This window comes from Sorex fumeus, unplaced genomic scaffold (genome assembly GCF_029834395.1).
Source record: "Sorex fumeus unplaced genomic scaffold, SorFum_2.1 ptg000029l, whole genome shotgun sequence".
In the NCBI taxonomy this organism is placed as follows: Eukaryota; Metazoa; Chordata; class Mammalia; order Eulipotyphla; family Soricidae; genus Sorex; species Sorex fumeus.
Genome location: NW_026606086.1, coordinates 17,978,078 through 18,004,026, shown reverse-complemented (window position 1 = coordinate 18,004,026; position 25,949 = coordinate 17,978,078). Strand labels below are relative to the sequence as shown.

The following is a 25,949-nucleotide window of genomic DNA, read 5'->3' as shown; positions in this document are numbered from 1 at the left end:
CAGTTCCTGACTCAGGGCTGAGGGCTGAGGCCATGCTATTGGGTAGCCTGGTCCCCAAAATGGCACAGGGACCCTATAAGCAGGGAGCCACAGAAGCTGTGTGGGGTGGGGCAGGAAAAAGATGCTCCAGGGACTGGGTGCTTCTGGGGAGTCTGTGGGACCCAGGAAAAAATGCCAAGCCACAGTGATAATTCCTGGAAGGGAAGGAATCTGAGAGTTATTATCCTGGTCCTTCACCCAGCCCAACACCCACTCTAGCACCTCATCACCCCACCCCGACCCATTACCCACCCGGCCACCCTGACCTCGAAGGACCATTGTACCTGCACCCCAGAGAATCAGTGAAAGCTGAAAGGATCAGAGGGTGTCTCCTGGGGTTCCCCAATCTAATACACCATGATCAGGTCTTCAAGTGGGAGGGACTGATGGTAATCAGATCAGGTAAAACACCAAATCCCAGGGCCTTTGGCAAAACCTGGCCCCTGAGAAGAGGGTCTGAGTCCACCACACTGCAGCCCCCAGCCCCCCAACACTGAGCGACTGTCCAGGTCTCCCATGTGTCACCTTCCTGGGGGCTCACCCTACCCCACCCCCGGAAGCTGATGGTATATTTTCACTTGATTTTTCTCTTTTTATTTAAAAAGATACTTCTTTTTGGTTGGGGTCAACCGGGTACTTGGGGTACTGAGTGGTACCATCTAAACCTCCACAGGCAGGCCCCGCCCCCTTCTCTGTTTTCTAACAAAACAAGAGCTTCACTTTCATTTCTGATGACCTGACCGAAGCAACTGTTCCAAGAACACGGTTGCAGCATTCTAAGCCCTACTCAGTCCCCGAGTGCCCAGTTCTGGGGGGGTGCCTGGTGCCCTAAAGTGCCTTCCTCATCTCCAGCTAAAAGACCCCTTTTTCCTTGGGCATTTAACTGTGCACTCATTGAAGGAATTAGGGTGTAAAACAGGAAAAACTAAAGAAACTGCAAGTTCCTCAGCCAGAGCCCTGCAGCCTGGCCTGCCAATGATTAGTCTGGGTTTCTAGAAGCATCTATTTCTAATGCCACAGAAGAAATCAGCTACCAGCATTTTGGGGTTCAGCTGCCGGGAATGGCTGACAACAAAGTCTGCCCCACCCCAGGCCCACCAGGTCCCATCTGCTCTGCCCTTCATGTCTCCTAGGGCAGTTGCTCCTTCTAGAAACTTTGTCCTCCTTCTAAGAGCTCCAGAAGCACATGCTGGTGTCTCAGGGAGGAACTAATGGATCCCACACCCCAGGAAAGTATTCCAGGAGCCAGAGCAATAGTACAGTGTGTGGGGCATTTGCCTTGCACACAGCCAACGTAGATTTGATTACCAGCATCTTGTATGATCCCCCAAGCACTGCCAGGAGTAATTCCTGAGGACAGAACCAGAAGTAACACCACATGTGACCCAAAACACTCCTCCACCAAAAAAATTGTTCCAGTTCTTGTGGTTCTTGGTCTGGGCACAAGCAGCCCTCCCCCCGCAAACCATGGTGACTCATGTTGGGACATTTGTGCTTGGGTCTTAGGGTCATAGGAAAGCTCCGACGACCCACAGGCTGGACATGCACAGGCTAGTCAGGTCTCTGTCCTCAGTAGAACCCTGTGTCCCAAGCAGTCACTTACAGAATGGACCTGCCGTGAAGACAAGAGAGATCAGCCTGTGCCACTGACCAGGTAGCCGGGTGTGGAGCTGCAGTGCAGACTTTAACCCCAGCAAAGTTTCCAAACACATAAATCGAGGTGAGTGGACTGAGGGGAGAAGCCACTGTTCATCCCTCACCCCTGCCCAGTGACTGGCCGCTCTGAGACCCATGCCCATGGGCACCTTGGTGTGAGGGACTGGGCAGAGAGTGGGGCAAGGCGTGTATATGAGGGCACCAGGCCTCTGGTGCAAGAGAAACTGCACATTTCAGCAGGATCTGTTACAGGCTGGGGCAACGAGAGGTCCCTGAGACAAGTGTGCTGGTGTGTGTGTGCATCTGTGCACATTTGTGATAGCATGTGCACAGGCATGCACATGTGCACTCATATGCATGTGTGTGCTCACATGTGCACCATTAGTTTGTGCATGTGCTCATATATGCATGTGTGTCTGCACACATGTTAACAGGTACGTTTGTGCTCTTATGTTTTTGTGCATGCATGTACCTGTGTGTGCATGTGCGTGTTTTAGAAACACACAAGGAAGTGTGCCTGGGCTCTGGAAAGTAAGAGCAGCCACCCGCTTCTGCCTATCACTTACCTGGAACTGGCCCAGGCTTTGCCTTCTGTCCAGACCAGTATTGCTTTCATTTCCTGTTTGGGGGTGGTTTGTTTTGTTTGGGGGCCACACCCAGCTTTGCTCAGGGCTTACTCTTGGCTCTGTGCTTCAGGATCACTCCTGGCAGCTTAGAGAATCATTTACGGTATCAAGGATTGAACCAGAGGCAAGCACCCTGCCCTCTGGACTCTGGCTCCCAGTGGCTTTCACTTTCTGAAGCAACTTGTCATCCAGGCCTTAGCTATCATCATACATTGGTACTCATTGGACGGGACAAGAGACACACCCCAGGCGCCCACCCACTGGGGGCCCTGGTTCCAGATGTGACTTTCGAGATCATCAGCTGGGGAGGGGCAGCACAGATGACTGTGGGGGCACATCAGTCTCCAGGCTGGGTCACCAAGTGAGGACTGTGCCCCCCACCTCTCCTCTTGCTTTTCTCTACCCTCTGCCCCTTATCCATCTCGTGTCTCTGACTTAGACACCCTCAACTCCACCTCCTTCCTCCTGCCAGACCTCCACCCCTCCTCTACCTGCCCCAAGGTTGGGTCCCAGGGGAGCTGGGGCTTGCCCTGGCCACTCTCCTGCAGGTGTCAGTGGAGTGACTGGGAAATTCAGGGGGTCTGGCTTGGTCCCCTGCTTGGTCTCCCTGGGGTTCCAGGCTTCTCAGATTTTGGTTCAGTGCCCTGGCCCCTTTCCCTTCACCCCATAGACACACCCCTTCTGCAGAGATTCCCACTGCAGGCCAGTAAAATGCAGCAGCAGCTTTGAAATAGGAGAGCTCAGACTGGATGGCTCTATGGACCAGCAGAGCTGCTGCCCCACAGACGGGCTGGAACAACCGAGAGAGCTCAGCTTGCATCTGGCGGGGGTGGCACATTTGCAGGCGGCTGGCAGCAGAAGTTCTCAAGCACTTTATTTGTAGAGCAGTGTCTGGAAGGCCGGTTCCCTGGTACGCAGAGTTAAAGGGAGACCACGACCATCTCATGGATGTTGGGAACACACCCATGATTCTGTCATGTCACCCCGATTCAGCTGCCCCTGGGCAGCCCTTGCTCCTCCTGTTGGCCTCTTTGTTTTTTTGTTTTTGTTTTTATGTAGGAGTATTGATATTTATTCAGCCATTGATTAGGCTGATTGAATTGGGTATGAACTCCACCTTACTTTTTTTTCCCTTTTTTATAATTTTATTTATTGAATCACTGTGAGAGCAGTTACAAAACTTTTGGGTTTAAGTCTCAGTCATACAGTGAAACACCCATCCCTTCACCAGTGCCCATTTTCCTCCACCAAAAACCCCAGTATACTCCCCATTCCACACCCTCCCTCTACATGTGTGGCAGATGATTTCCATATTACTCTCTCTACTTTGATTACATTCAATATTCCAGACCCACCATTACTTTGGGATCTTACCCCAATACTCAGATCTGCTGAAAAGGAAACAGTAGACAATTTGTTTTCCTTTGCAGGTTATGAATAACATATGATGTCACATGGCTGCAGTAGTGGCTGCGCAATTTTGGAATTCTGAAATTTTAACAAATCTGGAGGGATTTCTGCCAAAACCTGCTCAGTTCTGAGATTTGTTCCTGAGTTCTTGGATCATGGCCGTTAAGCAGCTTGATCAGGAGCCAGAGAGGCCATTCGTGGGCAGCGACTCGGGTCTCATTGGGGCAGGAAGGAAAGGGCCAGCTCCACCCCCATCCTGTGAGGCCCCACATGTCTCGTCAGTGAGGGCCCAAACCTGACTGTCCAATGGCCTCTTGAGGATAGCGGCCACCGAGCCACCAAGGGGGAGCAGGCGGAGGGACAGCCCCCTTTCCCCCCGAGGTGGCCTGGCAACAGTAACCTACTGCGGGGTCCAGATGCATTTCTGCCAAAAGCCGCTGGGTTCTGAGATTTGTTTCTGAGTCTCTGGGATCATGGCTGTTAAGCAGCTTGGTCAGGAGATAGAGAGGCCGTTCGTGGGTGGCAACTCAGGGTCTCATTGGGGCGGGGAGGAAAGGGCTGGCTCCACTCCCACCCTGTGAGGCCCCACATGTCTCATCCCTGCGGGCCCAAACCTGACTGTCCAATGGCCTCTGAAGGATGGCAACCACCGAGCCTCCAGGGGGAACAGGCCAAGGCACAAAACCTATTCCCACCTGGGGTAGCCCACTGCCGGTAACCTACTGCAGGGACTGGACGCATTTCTGCCAAAAGCCGCTGAGTTCTGAGATTTGTTTCTGAGTCTCTGGGATCAGAGCTGTTAAACATCTTGATCAGGAGCCAGAGACGCCATTCATGGGCGGGGATTTGGAGTCTCGTTGGGATGGGGAGGAAAGGGCCGACTCCACCCCCATCCCCGTGAGGCCCCACCATGTCTCATCACTGCGGACCCAAACCTGACTTTCCAATGGCCTCTGGAGAATGGCAGCTACTGAGCCGCCAAGGGGGAGCAGGCGGAGGGACAGCACCCTTCCCCTCTGGGGTGGCCTGGCGCCGGTTAACCCGTTGTGGGAACTGGATACATCTCTGCCAAAAGCTGCTGGGTTCTGAGATTTGTCCCTGAGTCTCTGGGGTCATGGCCGTTAAGTTCAATCAGGAACCAGAGAGGCCTTGCCTCCAATTATATAGCTGAGCCGGAGGTGGTTTGTGGGTGTGTCTCCCACATACCTAACTTTTGGCCATTTACTTTCTTGGTGAACTTTGCCCCAAGTTTTTAGGGGTCTGGCCAAAGGCACAGCAGCAATTTTGGGGTATCTGGAAGTCTGAAGGCGCCATCAGACTGCTGATGCACTTGCCTCACAGATACAGACTGACCTGCTGGCAGCACCATACTCTATGTTGGCCTCTTTGAAACATGGGCAGGGGTCCATTTTCTTCATCAACTCGTCTGCCTGGTGGGGATTAGGAGCACAGCTAATGGCCCCTCACTGTCCAACCCTACCCCTCCTGCTTTGAGTTAGAGCTTTCCCCATACCCAAGCCCGGGCCTGCAGGTTCTGACAGCTGTCCAGTGCGCAGCTCTCATCAGTGCCTCTGGACTGGGCCGACCAGACCCCAGCACCTGGACGGGAGGGTGTCGGCAGCTTGGGGGCACCGTGACACCCACTAGCGACCCGCTGGAGTCCTACAGGCTCTTCCAGGAATAAGCGGGAGAGGATGGAAACCGAGAGAGCCATAAACTGTAATCCTGGGAAGTCCCGCGCGAGCGCGGCTTCCCCGAACAGATCTCTTTCCCGCAGACGCAGCGCCGCGGTGGCGGGGCATCCGCCCAGGGCCCGCCTAGGGGACAAGCCCGCCTTGGGGACAAGCGCGGCTCCCCCGGCCCCGCCCCACCCCGCCCCGCCTTCCAGGCCCCGCCCCGCCCGGCTGCTCCGGCCAAACCGGCGCCTCCCACAGGCCATGCCTCGGCCTTCCAGACCCCGCCCCCCGCATCGCATGCCCCGCCCTGCCTGGCTGCTTTGGCCACTCCGGCGCCTCCCGCAGGCCACGCCTCTCCCGGCCCCGCCCTCAGCCCTCCAGGCCCTGCCCACCCACTATCTTCTGCCTCGCACGAGTCCCCTACCGGTCCTGCCCTACCTTGGCCAGAGCTGCGCATCCAGCTCAGGAAGCCGGTTGTAGCTGGAACAGCCTTTGAGCGGACAGGTGAGGACTGCAAGCGGAGGGCCGGTGCTCACAGGGTGCAGAGGAGGGCTGTGCGTAGGGGAGGCATGAAGGGGTGAGCGGGAGGGCGTGCAGATGTGGGGAGGCTCGGGCGGGGCCAAGCGTGGATGGCACCAGTGAAGGGTCGTGACAGGTCGTGTGCTAGGCCTCCAGGGCTGGGTGTTTCAGGTCAGCAGCAAGCAACAGGGGTGGGCTCTCGCCTCAGCCTACCTGATCATCGTCTCTACAGGATACAAAGCGCCAGTGAGTGAGCCCCACGGAACCCTGCTGGGGGCTCCCACAGAGACAGGGGAGGACACCTGCGTCTGGGCTGCACCACACACTCTCTTCTAGATGGCAGACACCAGAGCTTCAGGGTTTCTCTGAACAGCCAACTCTTGCACACGCATACACAGCAAACATACCTGTGCAAATATGCACACACGTGTTCTCAGACCTGTGCACACTCACGAACATATGTATGCACTACGCACACACTGTGCACACTCATACACCCGAACACACCCACATCTGGGCACCCCTGCACACACTCACACCCGCACACATTCACACTCGCATCCACTCACATCTGTGCACACCCCCACACACCCAAATACCCACACCCATGCACACCTGTACATGCACATACATGTACATGTACCATTTCAGACCCATGCCTGCACACACACACATGCACACTCGTGCACTCACACACTCATACCCCTATACACCCACGCACTCACACCTGCTCACACTCACACACACTAACACATGCACACTCATGCCCATGCACACTCATGCCTACACATACTCACACCTGCACACACATGCCTGTACACACACACGTGCCTGCACACAGCTCATATTCCCTTACAAGCACCCTGAAGTGCAGGGTTGAGGCAATCCCGTGGAAGGCACCATCTTTCCTGTTTACTCTGAGCCGAACTCCACCATGGTGATACCACAGTCGTGGGGCCATGTCTGTGCCCGTGGCAGCAGAGCCAGCATCCCAGGTGCCTCCTATTCTTAGGACACAGCGAAGGCTGCAGGAGGGTCTGCTGGGGCCCCTGGGTGCCACGGTGCCAAGTAGGTATTCCCATGTCTGGCTGCAAGCCACAGGTCTACTTATTAGGCACCTGGGCGTGCTTGGCTGTCACTCCCTGCTAGGCCCAATGTGCAGGTGCCCTGATGGGGGAGTGGAGGCCCTGATCCAGGCCCCTGGACTCCCGGAGAGTGGCTGCAGAATCAGGGAGGCAACTCCTTAGCTGACGGCAGGGTCCAGACGGCCTCTGTCCCTCCAGGTGCCATGGATGCTCCTTGTCCCGTCAGTGGCTGGTGCCTGTGGCTGGAAATGGCAGGGTCTCCCCTAGGGTCCGACCATGCCCAACAGTGACTGTGTGGGGCCAGCTCTGGTGGGGCCTGGGGGCACCCCAGAGTGCTCAGGGCAGGCCTTGCAGCCCTGCTGTACTGAATGTGAGGGCCAGCTGGCTGTGGCATCGGTCACCCCACTGATCGCCAGAACTGGTTCAGCTCATCTGGCTGGCCAGGCGGGCATTGCCTCCTCCTTCACCCTCTGTGCATCCCTCCCAAATCCACTCTGTTGAAAAGGACAGCTGTCCCCAGACAGAGGCGGACAGCTCTGGGGGCGAGGGTGTACAACTCGCTGTGCTCCCCTGAGCCCCCAAACTAGCTCCTACCCTGCTCCTAGTGCTGGGGGGGGTGCTGCTGGAGCTGCTTCCTTGGGCACAGGATGGACTGCTGCCTGCAGGTCAGTCACAGGTGGGCTTAAGGCGAAAGCAGAAATCACAGCTTTGGTGGGCCATGGTGGGCTCTGAAGGGATGGACCCTGGTTTTCCAGCCCAACTTGGTCACCTGCCCAGTGCAAGGCTGGACGTGTCAGTCCTTGCTATGGGGACGGGCCCCGGACACAAACAGTGCTGTGTTCTGGGCTCATTGTGGGTCTCAGGAAGGGCCCAGGGCCTCCTGATGCACTGCAGGGCCCCCTGGGGGGCCAGAATGGGACAGAAGTCGGGTGCAAGAGGGCTGTCTGCAGACCTGTGGCCGGCACAGCGCAGGGAGCAGAGCTCAGCCTCCGGGGTCTGCCCTGGTCAGAGCAGACCAGTTGCAAGTTGTTCTTGATTTCACCTGGAAAAAATGTCAGGGGCCATCAGTGAGCAGTGATGTGGCCCCAGCTGGAAGCAGAGCCTGGGACTTGCTCTGAGTGTTGCAGTGGCTCAGTGCTGACCTTCCCTGTTCTCCCACTGGGAGGCTGCTGGAACACCGCCCGCCACGCAGGCACCAGTGAGTCAGGGGTGAATGTGCAAAGTCCAGGGCTCGACCCACAGCCCCTGAGGCAGCTCCTCGAACGGGAAGGTGCTTGGCCCGTCCTGTGCACCCTCCCACGCATGGTCTGGCTGAGCCCTGTAGTGGCCCTGCTGACCTGGGCCAGGCTCAGGGCCACAGGTCAGAGCCGGGCAGGCGGGGTGTGGGGGCTTGCATGGGGCATGAGGATAGGGGCCGGCCCGTGTGCCTTGGGTGACCTGTGCCCTCCCTGCTGGGAGCGTCTGAGGGGTAAACCCTAAGGTGTGACTCTGGGACTCCCAGGTGCTGTGACCAAGTGACCAATGAGACCTCACGAGGCACCAGGGGGAGACCAGGGTCCTTCGGGTCCCTGGCGGGGAGCAGGAGGGTCAGAGCTGCTGACGAGAGGAAGGGAGTGAGCAGGTGGGAGACCAACCGTGTGCCTGGCCTAGCTGCCGGAGGGTATGGATACGCTCCCCTGGACAGTGGGGCAGTGGCCGGGGCAGCTCAGGCTGGGCAGCTGCGGCCTGGGTGGTGTTGGGGTGGGGGGTGGCTGGATGGCTAAACCATCACAGCTTGGGCCAGCCCAGCCCTAGTGGGCAGACCGGACAGCAGGAGAGGACATCATCAGGTCTGGGGTCTGGCCCTGGGAAGGCCTCCAGGCTTCAGGGTCATGTTAGGGACTACTGTGCCCTGGGGGCTGGCCAAGGGGGTCCAGCTGCAGCTGCAGCCCCTCTCAGCCTCTACTCCTGGAATCACACCCCAACGTGGCCAAGGTCCTGTCCAGCCCTTAAGCTTGAATCTTACTCCAGAGCTGAGATTCAGGGCCTGGCCTAGGGTCCTGCTCTTGGCGTCACTGAATGCTCTGGGGGCTATGCCGAAGCACGAGTGTGGCGGTCCCTTGAGGACAGAGGATGTGACCTGTGTCTCTTACTTGAATTCTGAAAACTTCTGGAGGCTTCTGGAGAGAAAGGACCCAGGAAATGAGACAGACCTCAGCCTGGGGTCAGCCCAGGGGCCCTCGGGGAGCCTCAGGGCAGAGGCAGCCTCACACTTCCCTGACCTGAGCTGGCCAGGGCACAGCTGCCTGCCTGCTGAGCCCCTATGCCCCACAGCAGAAGCAGGGCTGGGGACGGAGCTGTTTATCAGAGCTGACCGGAAGGACTGGGCAATCCTACCAAGGTGCCAGGAACATGACCACACCCTTTGGGGAGTGGCAGCTGCAACATGTCTTTCTGGAACCTTCCGTCCCACCTGGCTCTCAGAAGCCTGTGATGCGTATGAGGGTCTGTTGCTAATGCCAGTGTCTCTGTCTCCAGACAACTGGCAGGTCTCCAGGGACCTGGGAAAGGGCCACAGAGCCCTGCAGGAAAGCCAAGGCCAGATGCCAGGGACAGCCCCTCCCTCAGCCCTGTGCTTGGGTCCCCATCTATCCTGGGAAATGGCCCCACCCCGCACCCTGCTCACATTGGGGGGCATGGCAGGTTATGACCAAGGCCATGCATACAAGGGCAGAGAGCAGACCCCCCAGCGCTCCTCACAATGGCTGTGGGACCCTCAGTGCCTCCTCAGGACAGCTGTGAGACCTCTTATCTCCCCTTAGGATCCACAGTCTACCCTCAGGATGGCTGTGGGGCCCCAGTCTCCCCCAGGAAGGCTGTGGGGGCTCCCATTTCTCTGTAGCCTCAGGGCCCTGGTGCTGCCTCCCCTCTGTTGTCTGTCCATCTGCTCCTCCTACTCCATCCGCGAAGAGGACCAGATGTGGGCCCTGGGCCTGTGTCTCCCCCATCCTCCTCACACACCCAGTCAGAGTCCAGCAGGTTGGCAGCAGACACAGCAGAGCCAGTTTGGAAACTAGAAACTTTGTTCCTTCCTCAATGAGACAAGTCCATAGTTTTCCTGCCACCTGGGGCCTCCCCCACTGAGTCCTCTGCTTTGGTTTGGTTTGGTTTGGGGTCACAGCCAGTGATGCTCAGGGCTTACTCCTGGCTCTGTTCTCAGGAATTATTCCTGACGGTGCTCAGGAGACCTATATGGGGTGCTGGGGATCGAACATGGGATAGCCGCATGCAGGGCAACCGCCCTCCCCACTGTGCTATGGCTCCAGCCTCTGAGCCCTCTGGAGGAATTTCCTCTGCTCCCAGATGTCCCACTGGAATGGGAAATGGAAACAGTTGAGCACCCTAGGGCCCAGCGAACAGAGGCTGCAAGGGCAGAGGCGGAGGGATTAGGTGGGTGGGTGGGTGGGTGGGGTTGCGGGCTTGCCTAGAGCCCCCTGATGTGTATACAGCAGGGATTCAAGCTCTAGGAACAGACAGCTGGACACACTAGCTGACTGAGGGCCAAAACGGTACCTCCTGTCCCACCAAGCGTGCACGCACATGCATGCGCACACACACACACACACACACACACACACACACACACACACACGTCATGGCTCATGGTTGAGGTCCGAGACTCCTGTCCATCTCTCTGGCCCCTGGCTAGGGAGTTCAAGCTCCAAGTAATGGTCCTACTAATCAGGACACCGGGGCCTGAGGCTGAGGCACTGGTGCCACCCGTTCCTGCCCACCCGGGAACTCCGGTAACTCACTCTGCGGAGTCACAGCAGGTCTGCTGCCCTGAGCAGAGAACACAGGCAGCAGCTTTGGTGTTCCCGTGTCACAGGGGCCGTGGGCTGTGGGTGGCGCTCCGGTGGCCTCATCTCCCTGCCGCTGCCATGTCCTCCCCAGGGAGCCGCGTCGAGACCCCACACCCGCCATGCGCCCCCTGACTGTACTGTGGCCTGTCCCCGGGACGCTCTGTGCCTTCCTGCTCCTGGGGGGAGCCCTGAGCACACAGCAGGAAGAGGGGAAGGTAGGTGAGTGTCCCCTCGCTGTGGGGGTGGGCACAGCCCCCACACGAGGACCCGCAGTTGTGTGCTTAGAGCTGTGGCCCCACATTTGCCCCCAGACTGGGACAGCCCCACCTGCACGCAGGACCCGGTGACGGTGCCCCGGGGCCAGCAGGCTGTGATGACCTGTAACATCTCTAACACCTACACCGAAGTCATCATCTTCCTGACCAGCCCCGGGGGACACTCCAAGAAGCTGTTTCATGTGAAGGCCCCTGACTGTATCTCAAAGGACGGGTGGCAGCTGCTGGTGCAGGATAGGGTGGCCCAGCTGCTGGTGGCTAAGGCAGACTCGGACCAGGCAGGAACATATACCTGGACGCTGCAGGGGAAGCAGTGGGAGCAGAGAAAAACCATCCTGTGTGTGACGGGTAAGCACGCCCAGCTCCTGCAGCCAGCCCCACAAACCTGCTTCCCCATGGCTCGGTCCCCTCTCCCCCACAATCTTGCCACCCCGAGGCCCAAGGGCCCCTCACCTCCTCCCTGAGCCCCGCTCCTGGAGGCTGCACCCCGCATGTCTACCTTCACAGCTCCTCACCGACACCCCAGAGTCTCTGCCCGTCTGCCTCACCCCAAGCTTGACTCTCTCCTGTGCCTGCCCCCTGCGCCCCCAGGCTCTGTGACATCCCATCCCTGTACTGACACCCCCTCCGGGCCTGCACTTGTCCTAGATCCCACACTGGCCCCCACTGGCCCAAGCCTCTCTCAGCAGTGCCCCGAGACCTCTCTTCTCTCTGCAGAGTCCCAGGACCCCCCCTTGACTCCAGTAGAGCTCAAAGGGATGCCGTCTGCACCCCCAGTGGGGAGTGGTGGGCTGCCTGGCTATGTGGGTGCGGAGGAGACACCGCACCCTGCTGCAGACTCCCTCCGTGCCCTGCCCGAGAACAGGCTGCAGTCCGGGGTGTTCTGGAGCTTTGCCTTTGCTGCCCTGTGTGTCCTGGTGCTGTTCTGCGTCATGAAGGGCAGGCGAGGCCAGTGGACGCAGGTAGGGGCCTGCTCAGTGTGACCCAGGCCAGCCTCAAGCCCCTCCATGCTGCAGCGGGGACATGCAGAGTTCTGGCCTGGTGCCTTCGCAGGCAGGCCCGTGGGCTGCGGGGTCCTTCAGGAGCCCCAGGACGTCTGAAGGGTGGTGCGGGTGTGGCAGGACTGCCCGGTCCTTCCTTGTGGGTGTATGTGCGTGTGAGTATGCTTTCTGAGTATGTAAGCGTGTATGTATGAGTGAGCTTCGTTTGCCTGTGTGAGTGTGTGCACGTGAGGGTGTGCATGTGTGTGCACACCGTGTGTCCGTGTGCGTGCACACCGGGTGTCCGTGTGCCTTTTCGTGTGCAGACTGCATGCTCATCACGCCTGCTTCTCTTGCCAGTTTTCGGCCGCCAAGTTCATGAAGGAAGAGGAGAGTGACCACATGCAGCTGACCTCTGGACTCCAGCCCTGACCGGCCCCCTGCTTGCTGCCCGAGTGATAGGTGGCTCCTTCAGCCTGAGGGGCCCTTCCTGGGCCTTCAGGAGGACTCTGGGCTTGCTGGGGCAGCTGGGAGATTTGGGGGCTGGCTTCTGTGGCACCCAGGTCAGAGCAGACTCCCCCTCACCTGTGCTCTGGGCCCTGAATGGTCAGAAGCTCCCACCCAGTCCACAGCCAGCCACATACACAGATGCACACACACACGTGCTCAGAGATGCAGACACGTGTGTCACATGCACACCATATGCACTCAGACACGTGTGAACACAGAAACATAGAATGATGTGTGCACATAGATACAGCACAGAGAGGCACACAGACAAGCTTTCCTGTGCCCATTAGGAGGCAGCCGAGACTGGACAAGGCTGGACGACGTTGTCTCCACCCCCAGGCTACCCAGCGCCTGGCCTCTCACCAGAGCACCCATAGGAGGGCCAGGAGGGACTTGCCCAGCAGGACCACATTGGGGGGTGCATCCCAGTTCTCCCCCAAGCCCCCAAGGACTGCCGGGAAGGGAAGCCCAGAACTGTCTACTGGAATAAAACAACTGAAATGCCATATTTCACGCCCACCTCTGGACGCCCCAGGGCCCTGGCACCTGCAGGGCCAGAACTGCCTCGGGCCAGATGAGAGTTGACCGCTCAGCAGCCTCACCGGCCCGCCCACAGGAGTCCTACGCCTCACCCCGACACACAGACAGGGGTCCTGAGTCCTTCCGCCTGCCCTGCCCGGCCCCTGCGCTTAGCACGGCCTCCAGGAAGCCCATCAGAGAGCCTGCCTCAGGCCACAGAACTTCCTCCCTCCAGCACTGGGTGTGTGGGGGCCCAGTTCAGCTCAGCGCTGAGCTGGGGTGCAGCTGTGAGTGTGGGTGCTCCGGCAGACCAAAGGGGCAGTCCTCTCCCTGCGGCATGGCCCGGGGGGTCCCTCTGCTCCTCCTGCTCCTTGGGCTCCTCTGCCCGTTGCCCGTGGCCCTGGCCTCCGGAGGTAAGCGCTCCTCACCTCCTGCCCTCCTCACCAGGCTGGGGACAGGGGATAGCTATGCTATCCTGCCCAGCATAGCTCTAAGATGTTGGTAGGGCCCGGGAGGGTCTTGTCTGTCTCCTTCCCACGAAGTTTGGGGCTTTCAATACTTCTCAAAGCCGTTATCATGAGAACTTTGTCCTGTTGTCTGCAGTTATTTCCTTGGGGGGTCACACCAGGGGTGCTCGGGGACCCCGTGTGGTGGGGACTGGAGTCAGGTCGGCTGCGTGCAAGGCCCGTGCCCTACTTACCATCTCCCCAGCTCTCCATCGCTCTTGTTCTGGGGCCCACTCTGGGTTGGACCACCAGTGCCACAGGGTCCTCCAAGCATTGAGGGGTCCCAACCAATGGCACAGCCCTGGGGTTGCAGGAGCCCCAGGCCGTCCTCGGGCTTCATGTGACCCAGCCCCTCCTGGCTCCCTGGGCTCCATGTGGGAGGCTCCTGAGAAGAAATACGCATTTTCTTTTCTGTTTCTGCCTTTTTTTTTTTTTTTTTTGCTTTTGGGATCACACCCAGCCATGCACAGGGGTTACTCCTGGCTCTGCTCTCAGAAATTACTCCTGGCGGTGTTTGGGGGACCATATGGGATGCTGGGACTCGAACCTGGGTCTGCCGCATGCAAGGCAAACGCCCTCACCGCTGTGTTATCGCTCCAGCCCATTTCTGCTTTTTGAGACTACACTCGGGATGCTGAGGGGTCACTCCTGGCTCTGTGGGTGTAGCTGTGCAGTGCGAGTGCAGCTGAGAACCAAAGCAGCAGCCACATCCCCTCTGTGCTATGGCATGGTGGCAGCCGGAAGGGCCTGGGACCCTCTGCTCCTGTGCTCCTGGAATTGCTCCTGGCAGTGCGGAGGGACCCTATGGGATTCCAAGGGTCAAACCTGGGTCAGCTGCACGCTGGGAAAATGCCCATCCTGCTGTACTATCTCTCTGACCCACATTTCCTCTTTTTGGTTTGTTTATTTTGTTTGGGGGCCACACCTGGCAGTGCTCAGGGGTTACTCTTGGCTCCGAGCTCAGAGATCACTTCTGGTGGTAGCTCAGGGGACCACATGGGATGCCAGAGATTGAACCTGGGTCAGCCGCATGCAAGGCAAGTGACCTACCCACTATGCTAACCAGTCCCCTATTCTTAAAATTTGTATTATAAAGCAATGTGTTTATAGGAGTGCCAACACACAGTGCAGTCTCCTGTCCTCCCACACACAAAGTGCCCACAGCCCCACCCTGACCCATGTCACCTTCAAGGAAATGATAATTTTTTTTATTTTTATATTTTTATTAGTGAAACGCCATGAGGTACAGTTGTAGACTTACAAATTTTTGTGCTTGGGTTTCGATTATACAATGATCAAATACCCATCCCTCCACCAGTGCCCATTTTCCACCACCATGGATCCCAGTATCCCTCCCACCCCCATCCCTCCCATCCCACCCTGCCTCTGTGGCAGGGCATTCCCTTTTCTCTCTCCTTTTGGGTGTTGTGGTCTGCAAAAGAGGCATTGAGTGGCAATCATGTGAAATGACAATTTTTTATAAACAGGTATTGGGGTCCGAGAGATAGGACAGCAGGGAGGGCAACTGCCTTGCATTCAGCTGACCTGGCTTTATCTCTGGCACTAAATACGATTCCCTGAGCACCAAGAAAGGAACAAGCCCTGAGCTGGGTGTGGCCTCACCCCAACCCCCACAAAACCAACCAAACAAAACAGGCACTTGAGTCGTTCTGCGGCTTTGCAACATTGGGGGAACTGCAGGCATGATGTGGGCTCCGGCAAGGTGCCGTGGTCTGCTCTGCCGAGAAGCTGCTGTCTGGTGCACGTGGTGACCGTGGGGTCCTGCTGGAGGCCCTGGGACACCCCGAGCTCTGTTCTCCCGCAGGCATGTGGCAGTGGCCCCACTTGTCCTATGTCCAGGCAGGGGGCTCGGTCAGCATCTCCTGCAGCTGCCCTACCCTGCTGGGTCTCCACCTCAAGCAGAGGTGGGCTGTCGAGAGCAACGCCGTCTACTACCAGGACGGGCAGGAGCCCACCGTGGGCACGCAGTTCTCGGGCCGCGTCTCCTTCACGGGATCCATGAAAAACCTGACCATCACACTGCATCGTCTGCAGCAGGCTGATAGAGGCCTCTACACCTGCGTGGCTGTCACCGAGAACAAGGAGTTTCACGGCTTCGGGACCCTGCTCATGGTGACAGGTACAGACTGGCTCACCCTGCACACTCTCCTGCCCACCTAGGACCCTTCCCTCAGAGTTGCTTGAGTTGCTCTTTTTTTTCTTTTTGAGTCACACCCACCTATGCTCAGGGCTTACTTCTGACTCTGCACTCAGGAACTACTCTTGGAGGTGCTCAGGGGACCATGTGGGATGCTGAGAATCGAACCCAGGTCGGCCACATGCAAGGTAAATGCCCTACCCGCTGTGCTATCACTCCAGCCCCTTGAGTTGAATGCCTCCACCATGAAGCCACCCCGATTACCCCCACACCAGCATCCCTGTGGGCCCAATCCCTCAGCCCCAGGCTCTCATGGACTCCCCCTGCCCTTCCATCCTTGCAGAAGTGAGCATGCGCCAGGACACTTGGCTGGCAAACCACCTCCTTCCTGTGGCACTGGCCGTGGGCTTCTTTCTTCTCGGTCTGGGGCTGGGGGCCATGTGTGTGCTGAAAAGGTCACAGGTCAGTGTGAGCCCCACTTGTCTCCCATGTCCCTGTAGCCAGGCACCTCCTTCTAAGAGAGAGGGGACTGGAAGGGGAGGCGGCGGGAGAAGCCAGGAGCTGAGGTGAGGGACTCCTCCCTGGTCCTGGGACCTTTGGGGTTTGCATGGTGAGACCTGAGGTGGGGACCCTAGAATCACAGCCACTGCAGAGCCTGGAGCTATGTGCCAGGGGTGGGGGAGGTGAGTGCGGGAGCCGGTGTTGGTCCAGTCTGACTGCTGTGAACACACATGTGTGGGTACCTGTGTGAACCTGTGCACACTCGTGTGTAAGTACATGCATGAGTGTGTCTGCATGTGTGAGCCTGTGTACACTTGTGTGGGCGCATGCGTGTGAGTGTGGGTGCATGTGTGTGTGCACATGTGTGCATGTGTAAATGTGCGTAAGTGTGTGTATGCGCATGTGTAAGTACATACATGTGAGTATGTGTGCATGTGTGCGCACATGTGTGTGCATGCATGGGCTTGTGTGTTTGTGTGGGTGCAGGTGTGAGCGTGGGTGCATTCATGTAGGTGTGTGTATGTTCATTTTTAAGTGCCTATGTAATGTGAGCCTGTGGGTGCAAGTGTGTGTGTGAGATACATGAGCACATGTGTGGGTGCGTGCATGTGTGTGCACATGTGAGCATGTGTGCGGTGTACATGTGAGCACAAAGGTGCTCTGAGTGTGCAGGTGAGAACATGAGGTCATGGTGTCAAATCTGAGGCAGTGGGCTGAGCAGGAGTGGTCAGCAGCCACCCCTCAGACTGGAATCTGAGGTCAAATCCACTCCTGCTGCTGGCCCGGTGAGCAGCCTGAGGGGGCGGGGATGCCACCTCGACTCGGCACCAAAGGCAGGCAATTAGAAAGGGCCCCACTGGCAGTCGCTTCCTCTTTCAGATCAAGTATGTCTGTGGGACCAAGCCTTCCCTGAGGAACATCTATGAGGACATGTCCTACAGCCGCCGCTGCAACACACTGTCTAGCCCCAACCAGTGAGCCCTTGGGGCCCCAGCCCTGCCCTGAGGAGGAGTCAGGCTCCAGTGAGCAGCCTCCTCCAGGAAACCCTCCAGGCCCTCCCTTGCCAGTCCAGGGCCCTGGAGCCACAGAGGAAAGTGCCTCAGTCCCGTAGACCTTCCCACCTCCCCCCATCTCCTTGGAAATAAAGCAGCCTCCTCAGCTCTAGGGTTCCTTCTCCAACAGCACAGTGACAGACGGTCACCAGGTCCGTGGCACACATGCAGCTGAGGTCAGGGCAGGTGGAGGAGCACCAGGGCTCCTCCCAGGAGGAATCTGAATAACTATCCCACGTCCACTCCAGCCAGTGGCCCCAGACCCTTTGCCCGTTTAGGTCCTGGGGAGTCAGGGCTTGGGGGCTGACATGCGCTTGGGACCCATCAGGCCCTGCCCACTGGTGCTCGTGGTCCATTCCCTGCACCACTGGCCACACGGGACTGTAGCGTTTAGGGGAGCACATCCCGGGGGACTGGGGGCCCAGGAGTCAGGGCATGTGCTGGGCCTATGAGACCCCTCCAAGGACACACGGGACATAGGGACATGGAAAATGGGGGACACAAAAATATAGGTATGGGGGACACGGGGATATGGGGACACTGGACATGGGGGACACAGGGATGTGGGGAACACGGGAATTTGGGGGACATGGGGCACAGGAGGCCCCAGAGGCTGTGCATTAGGAAATGGCTCTTGTCACCCTGGCGTGAGGGAACAGGTGTTGAGCCCGTCCACGTGCCCACACCCTGCAGCCCTCCGAGGAGAGGCGCTTCCACTGACCCGACACCCAGAGGCGGAGGAAAGGTCGCTGTGGGGTTAGTTAGTTAGAATGAGACGGTGGGTACCAGTGTGGGCAGCAGAGCTGGGCGGGAATCTGTCCAGATGTTCTGCCATAGGAAGGAAGGGAGTGGTGGGGGCTCGGGGCTCGGGAACCAGGTACTGGTCTCAGCAGTGCGTGGAGGACACCAGTTCAGACCACACAGCCACATCATGGAAAGCGACTTTTGGAGTCTCATCAAGCAAGAAAGAGGGGCTGGCATGGGGGCATCATCGTCCCCAAGACCCATGTGCTGTCCTGGGCCCCTCCTGCTGACAGGGTTGCCTGTGCACCCCACCCCCCATGCCTGTCCACAGCCAGAAGGCCCAGAGCTGGCCCATACAGGGGACCCGCTGGTCACAGGCACCTAATTCTTGTGACAGGGGGATGGGCTGTCCTTCCATCACTCCATGTCTACTTTCTCCTGGGTCTTGGGGGCTGGCAGATGGGAGGTCGGGAGGGGAGGAGAGAGGGAAAAGAGGGGTGCCGGTGTTGAGGTGGATCGAGCAGTCCCTCTCACCCCCCTGTGAGGGTCTTCCAGATCTGCCCCAGCTGCAACTCCAATGCCGAGGGACTTAGATCCTAGGGCTCCCCAAAGGGAGCACCCCAGAGCAAGCTTGTGAGGGCAGCAGGGACGTGAGGGTCTGGTGCAGGGGTGGGGGTGGAAGGAGTCCTCATTCCAGAAATGGACCCCAGGCAGCAGTGGGGGTGTAACAAGTCACTGAGACCAAGTGAGCCCCCATGCACACAGAGCCCAGGGCTGAGGGGAGGGCTGCTGGCTGGGGTGCAGGTGCAGCCGCACAGCTTGGGGCGCAGGGCTGAGACTCAGGGCTGGGTGCAGGGCTGGGGCGCAGGGCTGGGCACAGGGCTGGATGCAGGGCTCAGTGTAGAGCTGAGTGCAGGGCTGGGCGCATGGCTGGGCGCAGGGCTCGGTGCAGGGCTGGGTTTAGGGCTGGAGCACAGGTCTGGGTGCAGGGCTTGGGTGCAGAGCTTGGGTGCAGGTCTGAGGCGCAGGGCTGGGCGCAGGGCCGGGTGCAGGGCTGGGGCTACTGGCTGGGTGTAGGGCTGGGCGCAGGACTGGGTGCAGAGCTGGGGCGCAGAACTGGGGCACAAGGCTCGGCGCAGGATTGGGGGTGCAGGGCTGGGTGCAAGGCTGGGTGCAGGACTGGGCGCAGGGCTGGGCGCAGGGCTTGGTGCAGGTCTGGGGGTGCAGGGCTAGGTTTAGGACTGGGGCGCAGGGCTGGGTGCAGGGCTTGGGTGCAGGTTCGAGGCACAGGGCTGGGCGCAGGGCCAGGCGCAGGGCCGGGTGCAGGGCTGGGGCTGCTGGCTAGGTGCAGGGCTGGGCGCAGGGCTGGGTTTGCTGGCTGGGCTGAGGTCAGCAGCCTTCGTTCAGTGCTGTCTGGGGTCAGTGCAGAACCCCATCGTGCACCCTGAAATGTCAGCCCACAGCCTGTCTGTGGTGGCGCCAGTAGCAGTGCTTGTAGAACAGGGCTCTAGGCCGGCTGCCCGCAGAGTTCCCACACCCATGCACGTCACCCAGACCCTGAGGTGGGGCCGCACCACCTCACTCTGCTCCTCACTCCCACTCAGGCCACTCTCTGGAAACCCCCGCGTCACCCCCAAGTGAGACTGTCCCACTGCCCGGAAGCCCCCTCAGAGAGCCCCCAGCTCTGCAGCATCCCTTAGCACCCAGGAGGGCCCCAGATGCCTCTGGCATCACTGGGAAGATGGACATCAGCTGACTCCCCCGGCCCTGTCACAGGGGCACACCCGCACAGTCCCTGTGTTGTTCCTGAACAGGGGACCCCAAAGCTCCTGTCTTGTGGAGGGTTGAGTGTGGAGGTGCCCCCAGTCCCGTGGGGCCAATCCTGGAGCAGGGTCACGGCCTCTCTGGCCAGCTGCCAGACGGACATGGAGGGGGCTGTCTGCCTCTCAGCTCCCCAGGGGATGGGCTCCTGACCAGAGGCCCAGGAAACATGAGAACGCGGGCGGCCCCACTGGACCCGAGTGGCTGCAGCAGATAGAGGTCAGCGCGGTGGAACTGGGACCCAGGTGGCGAATCTCAGCTGCCCATGTCCAGCCCACTTGCAGAGTAGGCAGTGCTGTGACTGTTCTACTGGCTGGGCCCTCTGGTCACCCTAGCAGCTGTCCTCTTCCTCGCCCACGCATGTGGGACAGTGAGCAGGGCCTGTGTTGGGGTCACACTCGCCTGTGCCCTGGCACTGCCCAAGGAGCTGCCCAGCAGCAGTGCCTCAGGGCTGAGGCCCACGCAGGCCTCAGTGGACATTGTGGCGTCCCATCTGGGTCTGCCCGTTGCTGGTGCTGCCCCCTGTGAATATCCATAGGCAGGCCCACCCCGTCCCCAAACCCAGCACCGGGCTGGCTTCGGGTGCCACCTAACCCCTCCTGCAAGCCACCCTCGGGGGTGGGCAGCCTTGGGGGACCCTGGGGTCTGGCACCTCCACTGTTCAGGCCAGCACAGCAAGGCTAGCTGGCCTTGTCCTGCTGAAGGACAGTCCTCCTTGGGGCATGACCCCAAGAGGGACGTAAGGGAGGGCCGAGAGCCGGCCAGAGTCGGGGCAAAGCCTGGAGGAGCTCAACAGTCTGTTCTCCAGATGACAGGTGAGGGCAGCAGGCCCAGGGCACCCTGCCAGCCCTGGCCACCCAGCATCCTCCAGTTCTGGCTGGTCACATGCGAGGCGGGGGCTGGTGAAAGATCAGGGGAGGCTGGGAACCCTCCCTCCATCACCCACTGCAAGCACTGTCAGCACAGAGGGGCTCCTGATAGCCCATGCGGGCCAGCAGCACCCGGACGACCTGGGCCCGCCTTTCCAGAGCCCCCAGGGTCTCTCCTGCCCCTCCCCAGCTCCCTGATTGGGCTGACCAACAGGCAGGAGGCACTGTGGGGTTCCTCTCGCATAGCTGCAATCTGCACCCCAGGCCTGCAGGGGGCGCCCGTCCCCCACCACCTGGCAAGTGGGAGATGTGTGGGCGTCACTCCTCTAGGCCTCTGGAGACCTGCACAGGCAGTGGGCAGCCCCGTGGAGGGGGGCACACCCACAGGGTGAAGGATACTGGCTCTGCCAGCAAAGCTGGGCCAGACCCCAGGATGCAGCCCTGGGAGTGGCAGACAGTGAGCCCTGGACTGCACTAGGGGAGGACATGAGGGACATGGGGACACTAGGACATGGGGACCGGGGAACCCAAGATATACATACCTGTAATCAACACACACACCTGCACCCAGCACACCTGCACCCTGCACAGCTGCACACCCACACACCTGCACACACACACACTCGCATCCCCTACATCTGCACCCAAGACACATGCACCCCTCCACACCTGCGCACACACATACACACGCACCCCCGACACACCTGGGCACTCAGCATGCACCCCCCCCATACCTGCGCACACACACACATGCATCCACATACACCTGCAAGCAACACACATGCAACCCCCCCACCTGCGTGCACACACACCTGCATACACCCACACACCTGCACACTTACACATGCACCCCCCACCTACACCCAACACACACCTGAACCTCCCACCTGCAACCAACACACATCTGCAACCCCCCATACCTGCACCCAACTCTCACACGCACTCCCCACACCTACGCACACACACCCGCATACCTGCACACACACATACACACGCACTTCCCCACACACATACACACCCACCTCCCCACACCTGCGCACACACAGCACCCCCACGCACCTGCAAGCAACACAACACACTTACCCCCCACACCTGTGCACACACACGTGCACACATACACACCTGCACACACACGTACCCCCCACACCTGCACCCCACAGACACCTGCACACATGCACACACACCTGCCCCCTACATACCTGCCCCCACGCACCTGTCCCCCCGCACACACATCTACCCCCAACACACACATCTGCACCCCCACCTGTACCCAACACACACACCTGTCCCCACATAGCTGCATTTGAGACACACACACATAGGCTCTCACCCCAGCCCCCTCACCTGCTGTTGGTCCTGGCCTGAGCAGCTGGAGTGAACAGGCAGTGGGCCTGGGTGCTGCCGGGAAGCAGATCACAGAGGGTTCGCAGGGGGTGGGTGGGACGCACCCACAGGATTACAGTGGGTGAAGGGTGGAAAGGTCAGTCCTGGCCAAAGAGGGGCTCCAGGAATTGTTGGACCCTCCTGGGCAGCGCCCTGAACATCATCTCCCGGCCCTGCACTCACCTGGACTCGGCTCTGCTGGGTGGGTGCCCCAGGGCCCTGGCCTGGGCTCTGAGACTGGTCTTGGCAGGGCGGGGCCCCGAGGTCCGGATGGTTCCTGGGCTGAGCTCAGTCCTGGTGACATGGTCCTTCCTAGTGTTTCTAGCTCTGTCCTGTAACTGGCATGAGTGATGCAGGGGGACAATTGCGTCCATGGGCAGCGGGGGGGGGGGGGGGGGGCATCCCCAGCAGGACCGAGTGCAGAGAAGCTTGGGTCCCCCCACACAGGGGTGGGTACTGCTAGGGAGACCCCCAGCTCCACGGTCAAGGCCAGACGTGCCTGAAGACTCCCATCGCACCTCGGTTTCTCTCCTCAGGAGTGCTCAGGATCACTCCTGGTGGTGCTCAGGGGCCCAGGTGGGGTGCCAGGTGGGGTGCCAGACCCTTCCTGCCGGGCTGCTCCGGCTGGCGGGCAGGGTAGGTCCCAGCACTGCGTGGGGCTGCCGGAGGCTGAAAGCAAACAAGATCAGCTGCAGGCTAAGCACGCGGGCCTAGGGGGGAATCCTGTGGATCCAGGGGGGCTGGCAGATGGGGGACTTTCGGTTGGGAGTTGGTGACCTTCCCCCAGCAACGCTGCTTGCACTGCAGGACGGCCAGGGCGTCTGGCCTAGAGAAAAGACCACCATGGGCTATCCGGCCAGGGGGCGTGGCCTGTCCCGGGACGCGGGCTGTCACGGGAAGCGCCGGCGGACAGGCCAGCCCCAGGTCAACAAGCTACGGTCTCAGCGCCCGGGCGCGCGGACACGTGCCGGGACGCGCCAATCAGAGCCCCGGGCGGCGGCGGGGGGCGTGCCCTCCGGGTGGTCACCGCCCTGGGCCCTGCGGCCGGGACCGGCGCCCGCCCGGCGTCCGGAGAGAACGCGGTCCAGTGCCTTCGGGAACCTCCGCGCTGGCCGGCCCCGCAGCGGCCTGCGCAGGCTCAGGCGGGAACGTCCAGAAAGGGCGCGGCTGCGTCCCCCAGCCCCAGGCAGCCTCCGCGTGGCTCTTGGGAAGAAGGGCACCGACGGTGGGGCACAGGCTCAGCCTGGAGTCACCTCCTGTCCCCTCTGCCCGCAGCGCCCTGAGCTCAGAACGCGCAGAATGGGTGGAGCCATAGGACCGCAGGGAGGGCGGTGGCTTTGCACATGGCCCACCCAGGTTGGATCCCCGGCACCCCAGATGGTCCCCGAGTCCGCCAGGAGTGATTCCTAAACACAGAGCCAGTAGTAATCCCCAAGCACTGTGGGTGTGCCCCCAAAAGAATGGGTGGCGTGGCCCCCATAGAAATGTTTGACTGTGAAGCTCAGTGGCAGTGGTGCCTGCATCCGCACAGCTGAATGCTCTTCCCTCAAGGGGGTGAGCAGGCCTTGCCAGTCAGACCTGCCCACCACACAGCCTCCAGGTGTCAGAGAGGCCAGGGCTGTCATTCAGTGGGAGAACACCTGCCTCACAAATGAGTCCTGGTGTGGTGCTGGCACTGCCCTTCCATACATGTGTACACACACATACACACACATGCACATTATGCATGCACACAACACGCTCATAACATGCATGCACACTTGGACATGCATGCATGCATGCACTTGGACATACATGCACACACACAATACACATATGTGTGCACACAAAAACGCACACATGCATGCACACACACATGGTTCAGCTTCCATGGAGGGGACAGGCAGTGTCCAGGACCCCCAGAGGGCAGTTAGGCAGGAGCTTTTAGGTCCAGCTCCAAGTATCTTTTGTGAGAATTCCATTGGCCCCTTGCAAACTTCCCAGCTCTCTCTGTGTGTTTCCAAACAACCCTATTTGTGCATTTTTTTACATCATGATGTTTCTGTTGCTGCATCCCCCCACCCCAGACATGCTGTGCTGGGGGAAGCAAGACCCTTCCTGGCAATGTTCTGTGACAGTGTGGGGTGATCCAGACCAGGCCTGCTCACTCGGCCAGGGAAGCACATTCAGCAGTGCTCAGGGATCACTCCTGGCTCTGTGCTCAGGGATCATTCCTGGCAGACTCGGAAGACAGTGGTGGAGCACGTGGTGCTGGGACGGATCTCAGGGTCTTGTGCACGGTGCGTGCTCCATTCCTTGGCACTGTCTCCCAGCCGCGTAACTGGTTGGGCACCACTTCCCACTACTCGACTGACACTGGTGCAACACTGGGTCCCCTCCGTCCCCTGAAGCTCCTGCTGGGGCACTGTTCCCCCTTCCTGCCCCTCCCCTTCACTGTGACATTGATGACAACTTTGGCTGGCACAAGGTGCTGCTATCCTCATGCTTCTTTCCCAGAGGCTGCAACCATCAGGCAGTCCGGGAGCAGCTGACTCAGCCCTGCCCTGAGCCCTTCCAACAAGAGAGGAGGTAAGGGCTACAGCGCTGCGGGCTCCCGTCCCTGAGCACTGCTGTACTGGACACAGGGGCAGAAGGGCAAGGGGCTAGGGTGTTCCACTGCACAAGGCCATGCCACTGACTCTGGGCCACTCACCAGCACCACATGTGGTCCCCAGGGTATTGCCAGAGATCCCTCCTAGGCAGAGCCAGGAATAGCCCCAGAGCACAGCAATAGGTAATCCCCCAAAGAAACCAAAACACCAAACATAGTGATCCCGCAGGACCCAGAGGAAGACTACATGTCAGTCTGCACCAGGAACCTCTCACTGGTCACAGTAGCCAAGTCAGGAATGTTCTTAGCACCCTGGGCATGTCCCCCAGAGGCCGGACTCCCATTCTACCACCTTGCCCTTCCGCAGCTACACTGGGGAGTGCCTATGGCAGGGGTGAGCTCTAGGTCACGAGATGGCACACTGAGGTCCCCATTGGACACCTCCTGTGAGCCTTGGTTCATGAACCGCCAGCGGGGTCAGGCTTGAGGAAGGTCAAGGGCAGTAGATTCCACGCTGACCCTCAGCTTTTGGCCTTGACAGCTGCTCCCAGGGTTTCCCCAGGCCTGTCCAAGCAGGACAGAGTGTGTTTCCCAAATGGGAAACCAAGGCACACAGGACAGGTCATAGCTTCAGTGGCAGCCTCTCAAACAGGCTCTGCTTTCAACCAGGATGCAAAAGGAAGCTGGGACTTTGTTCCCTGGCGATGACTATCCTGGAGGGTTCCAAGAAAAAATTGGCACAGCCCTGGAGACCTGAGGTCCAGCTCACTGTGCTGCCCTGTGAGAACGGACCTGAGAGGGTGATCACAGAGTGGGGGCCAGGCCTCTGCTCCCGACTGGCCCTGTGGTGTCTGGGAAAGGGGATGGCACTGTGTGCTGGTAAATTCTGCCAACAAGACCATGGTTGTTACTAGTTTACCAGAACCCAGCCCCATCCCAAGCTGAGAAACTGGGCTGACCCCTCTGCAAGTGAGCAGAGCAGTAAGTCCGCTTGATGTCCAGCGATAGCCATGCACGGCTGCTTCCTGGCCCTCCCTGGGTCTCGGCCTGGCCCAGCAGGCCCTTGAATCTGGCCTGCCTATCTTCAGCATTCTTTGCAAGGAAGAACACTCAGGACCGAGACGGATTAGATAAAGACAGGGGTGCTGTCCGCAGGCGGGTGGCACAGGAGAGGGGTGGGCAGCCGGG

General features: G+C 59.5%; 2 protein-coding genes across 3 annotated transcripts; both read left to right on the top strand.

The window, feature by feature from the left end:
- Positions 1-5,826: 5,826 nt before the first annotated feature.
- SECTM1 (secreted and transmembrane 1) lies at positions 5,827-13,608 on the top strand. 2 transcript variants are annotated; one of them, XM_056115646.1, is made up of 5 exons: positions 5,827-5,911; positions 10,945-11,072; positions 11,165-11,476; positions 11,846-12,090; positions 12,469-13,608. In XM_056115646.1, exons 2-5 carry the CDS (start codon positions 10,973-10,975, stop codon positions 12,538-12,540), a joined length of 729 nt encoding a protein of 242 aa, XP_055971621.1. In that variant the 5' UTR covers positions 5,827-5,911; positions 10,945-10,972; the 3' UTR covers positions 12,541-13,608. The 2 variants fall into 2 exon arrangements, with proteins under 2 accessions (XP_055971621.1, XP_055971622.1); XM_056115647.1 differs by lacking the exon at positions 5,827-5,911 and adding an exon at positions 8,267-8,371.
- CD7 (CD7 molecule) lies at positions 13,193-17,327 on the top strand. Its single transcript, XM_056115644.1, has 4 exons — positions 13,193-13,550; positions 15,469-15,783; positions 16,145-16,263; positions 17,182-17,327. The coding sequence occupies exons 1-4, from the start codon at positions 13,193-13,195 to the stop codon at positions 17,278-17,280; spliced, it is 891 nt and encodes a 296-aa protein (XP_055971619.1). The 3' UTR covers positions 17,281-17,327.
- The last annotated feature ends 8,622 nt before the right edge of the window (positions 17,328-25,949 follow it).

What these genes read in the sequence shown, in the direction of transcription:
- SECTM1 (XM_056115646.1), top strand. Translation starts at nt 10,973, where the DNA reads ATGCGCCCCCTGACTGTACTGTGGCCTGTCCCCGGGACGCTCTGTGCC. An exon ending in GCAGGAAGAGGGGAAGGTAG is followed by an intron (nt 11,073 to 11,164) that starts GTGAGTGTCCCC and finishes ATTTGCCCCCAG; the next exon opens with ACTGGGACAGCCCCACCTGC. An exon ending in GGCGAGGCCAGTGGACGCAG is followed by an intron (nt 12,091 to 12,468) that starts GTAGGGGCCTGC and finishes TTCTCTTGCCAG; the next exon opens with TTTTCGGCCGCCAAGTTCAT.
- CD7 (XM_056115644.1), top strand. Translation starts at nt 13,193, where the DNA reads ATGAGAGTTGACCGCTCAGCAGCCTCACCGGCCCGCCCACAGGAGTCC. An exon ending in GACCCTGCTCATGGTGACAG is followed by an intron (nt 15,784 to 16,144) that starts GTACAGACTGGC and finishes CCATCCTTGCAG; the next exon opens with AAGTGAGCATGCGCCAGGAC. An exon ending in GTGTGCTGAAAAGGTCACAG is followed by an intron (nt 16,264 to 17,181) that starts GTCAGTGTGAGC and finishes TTCCTCTTTCAG; the next exon opens with ATCAAGTATGTCTGTGGGAC.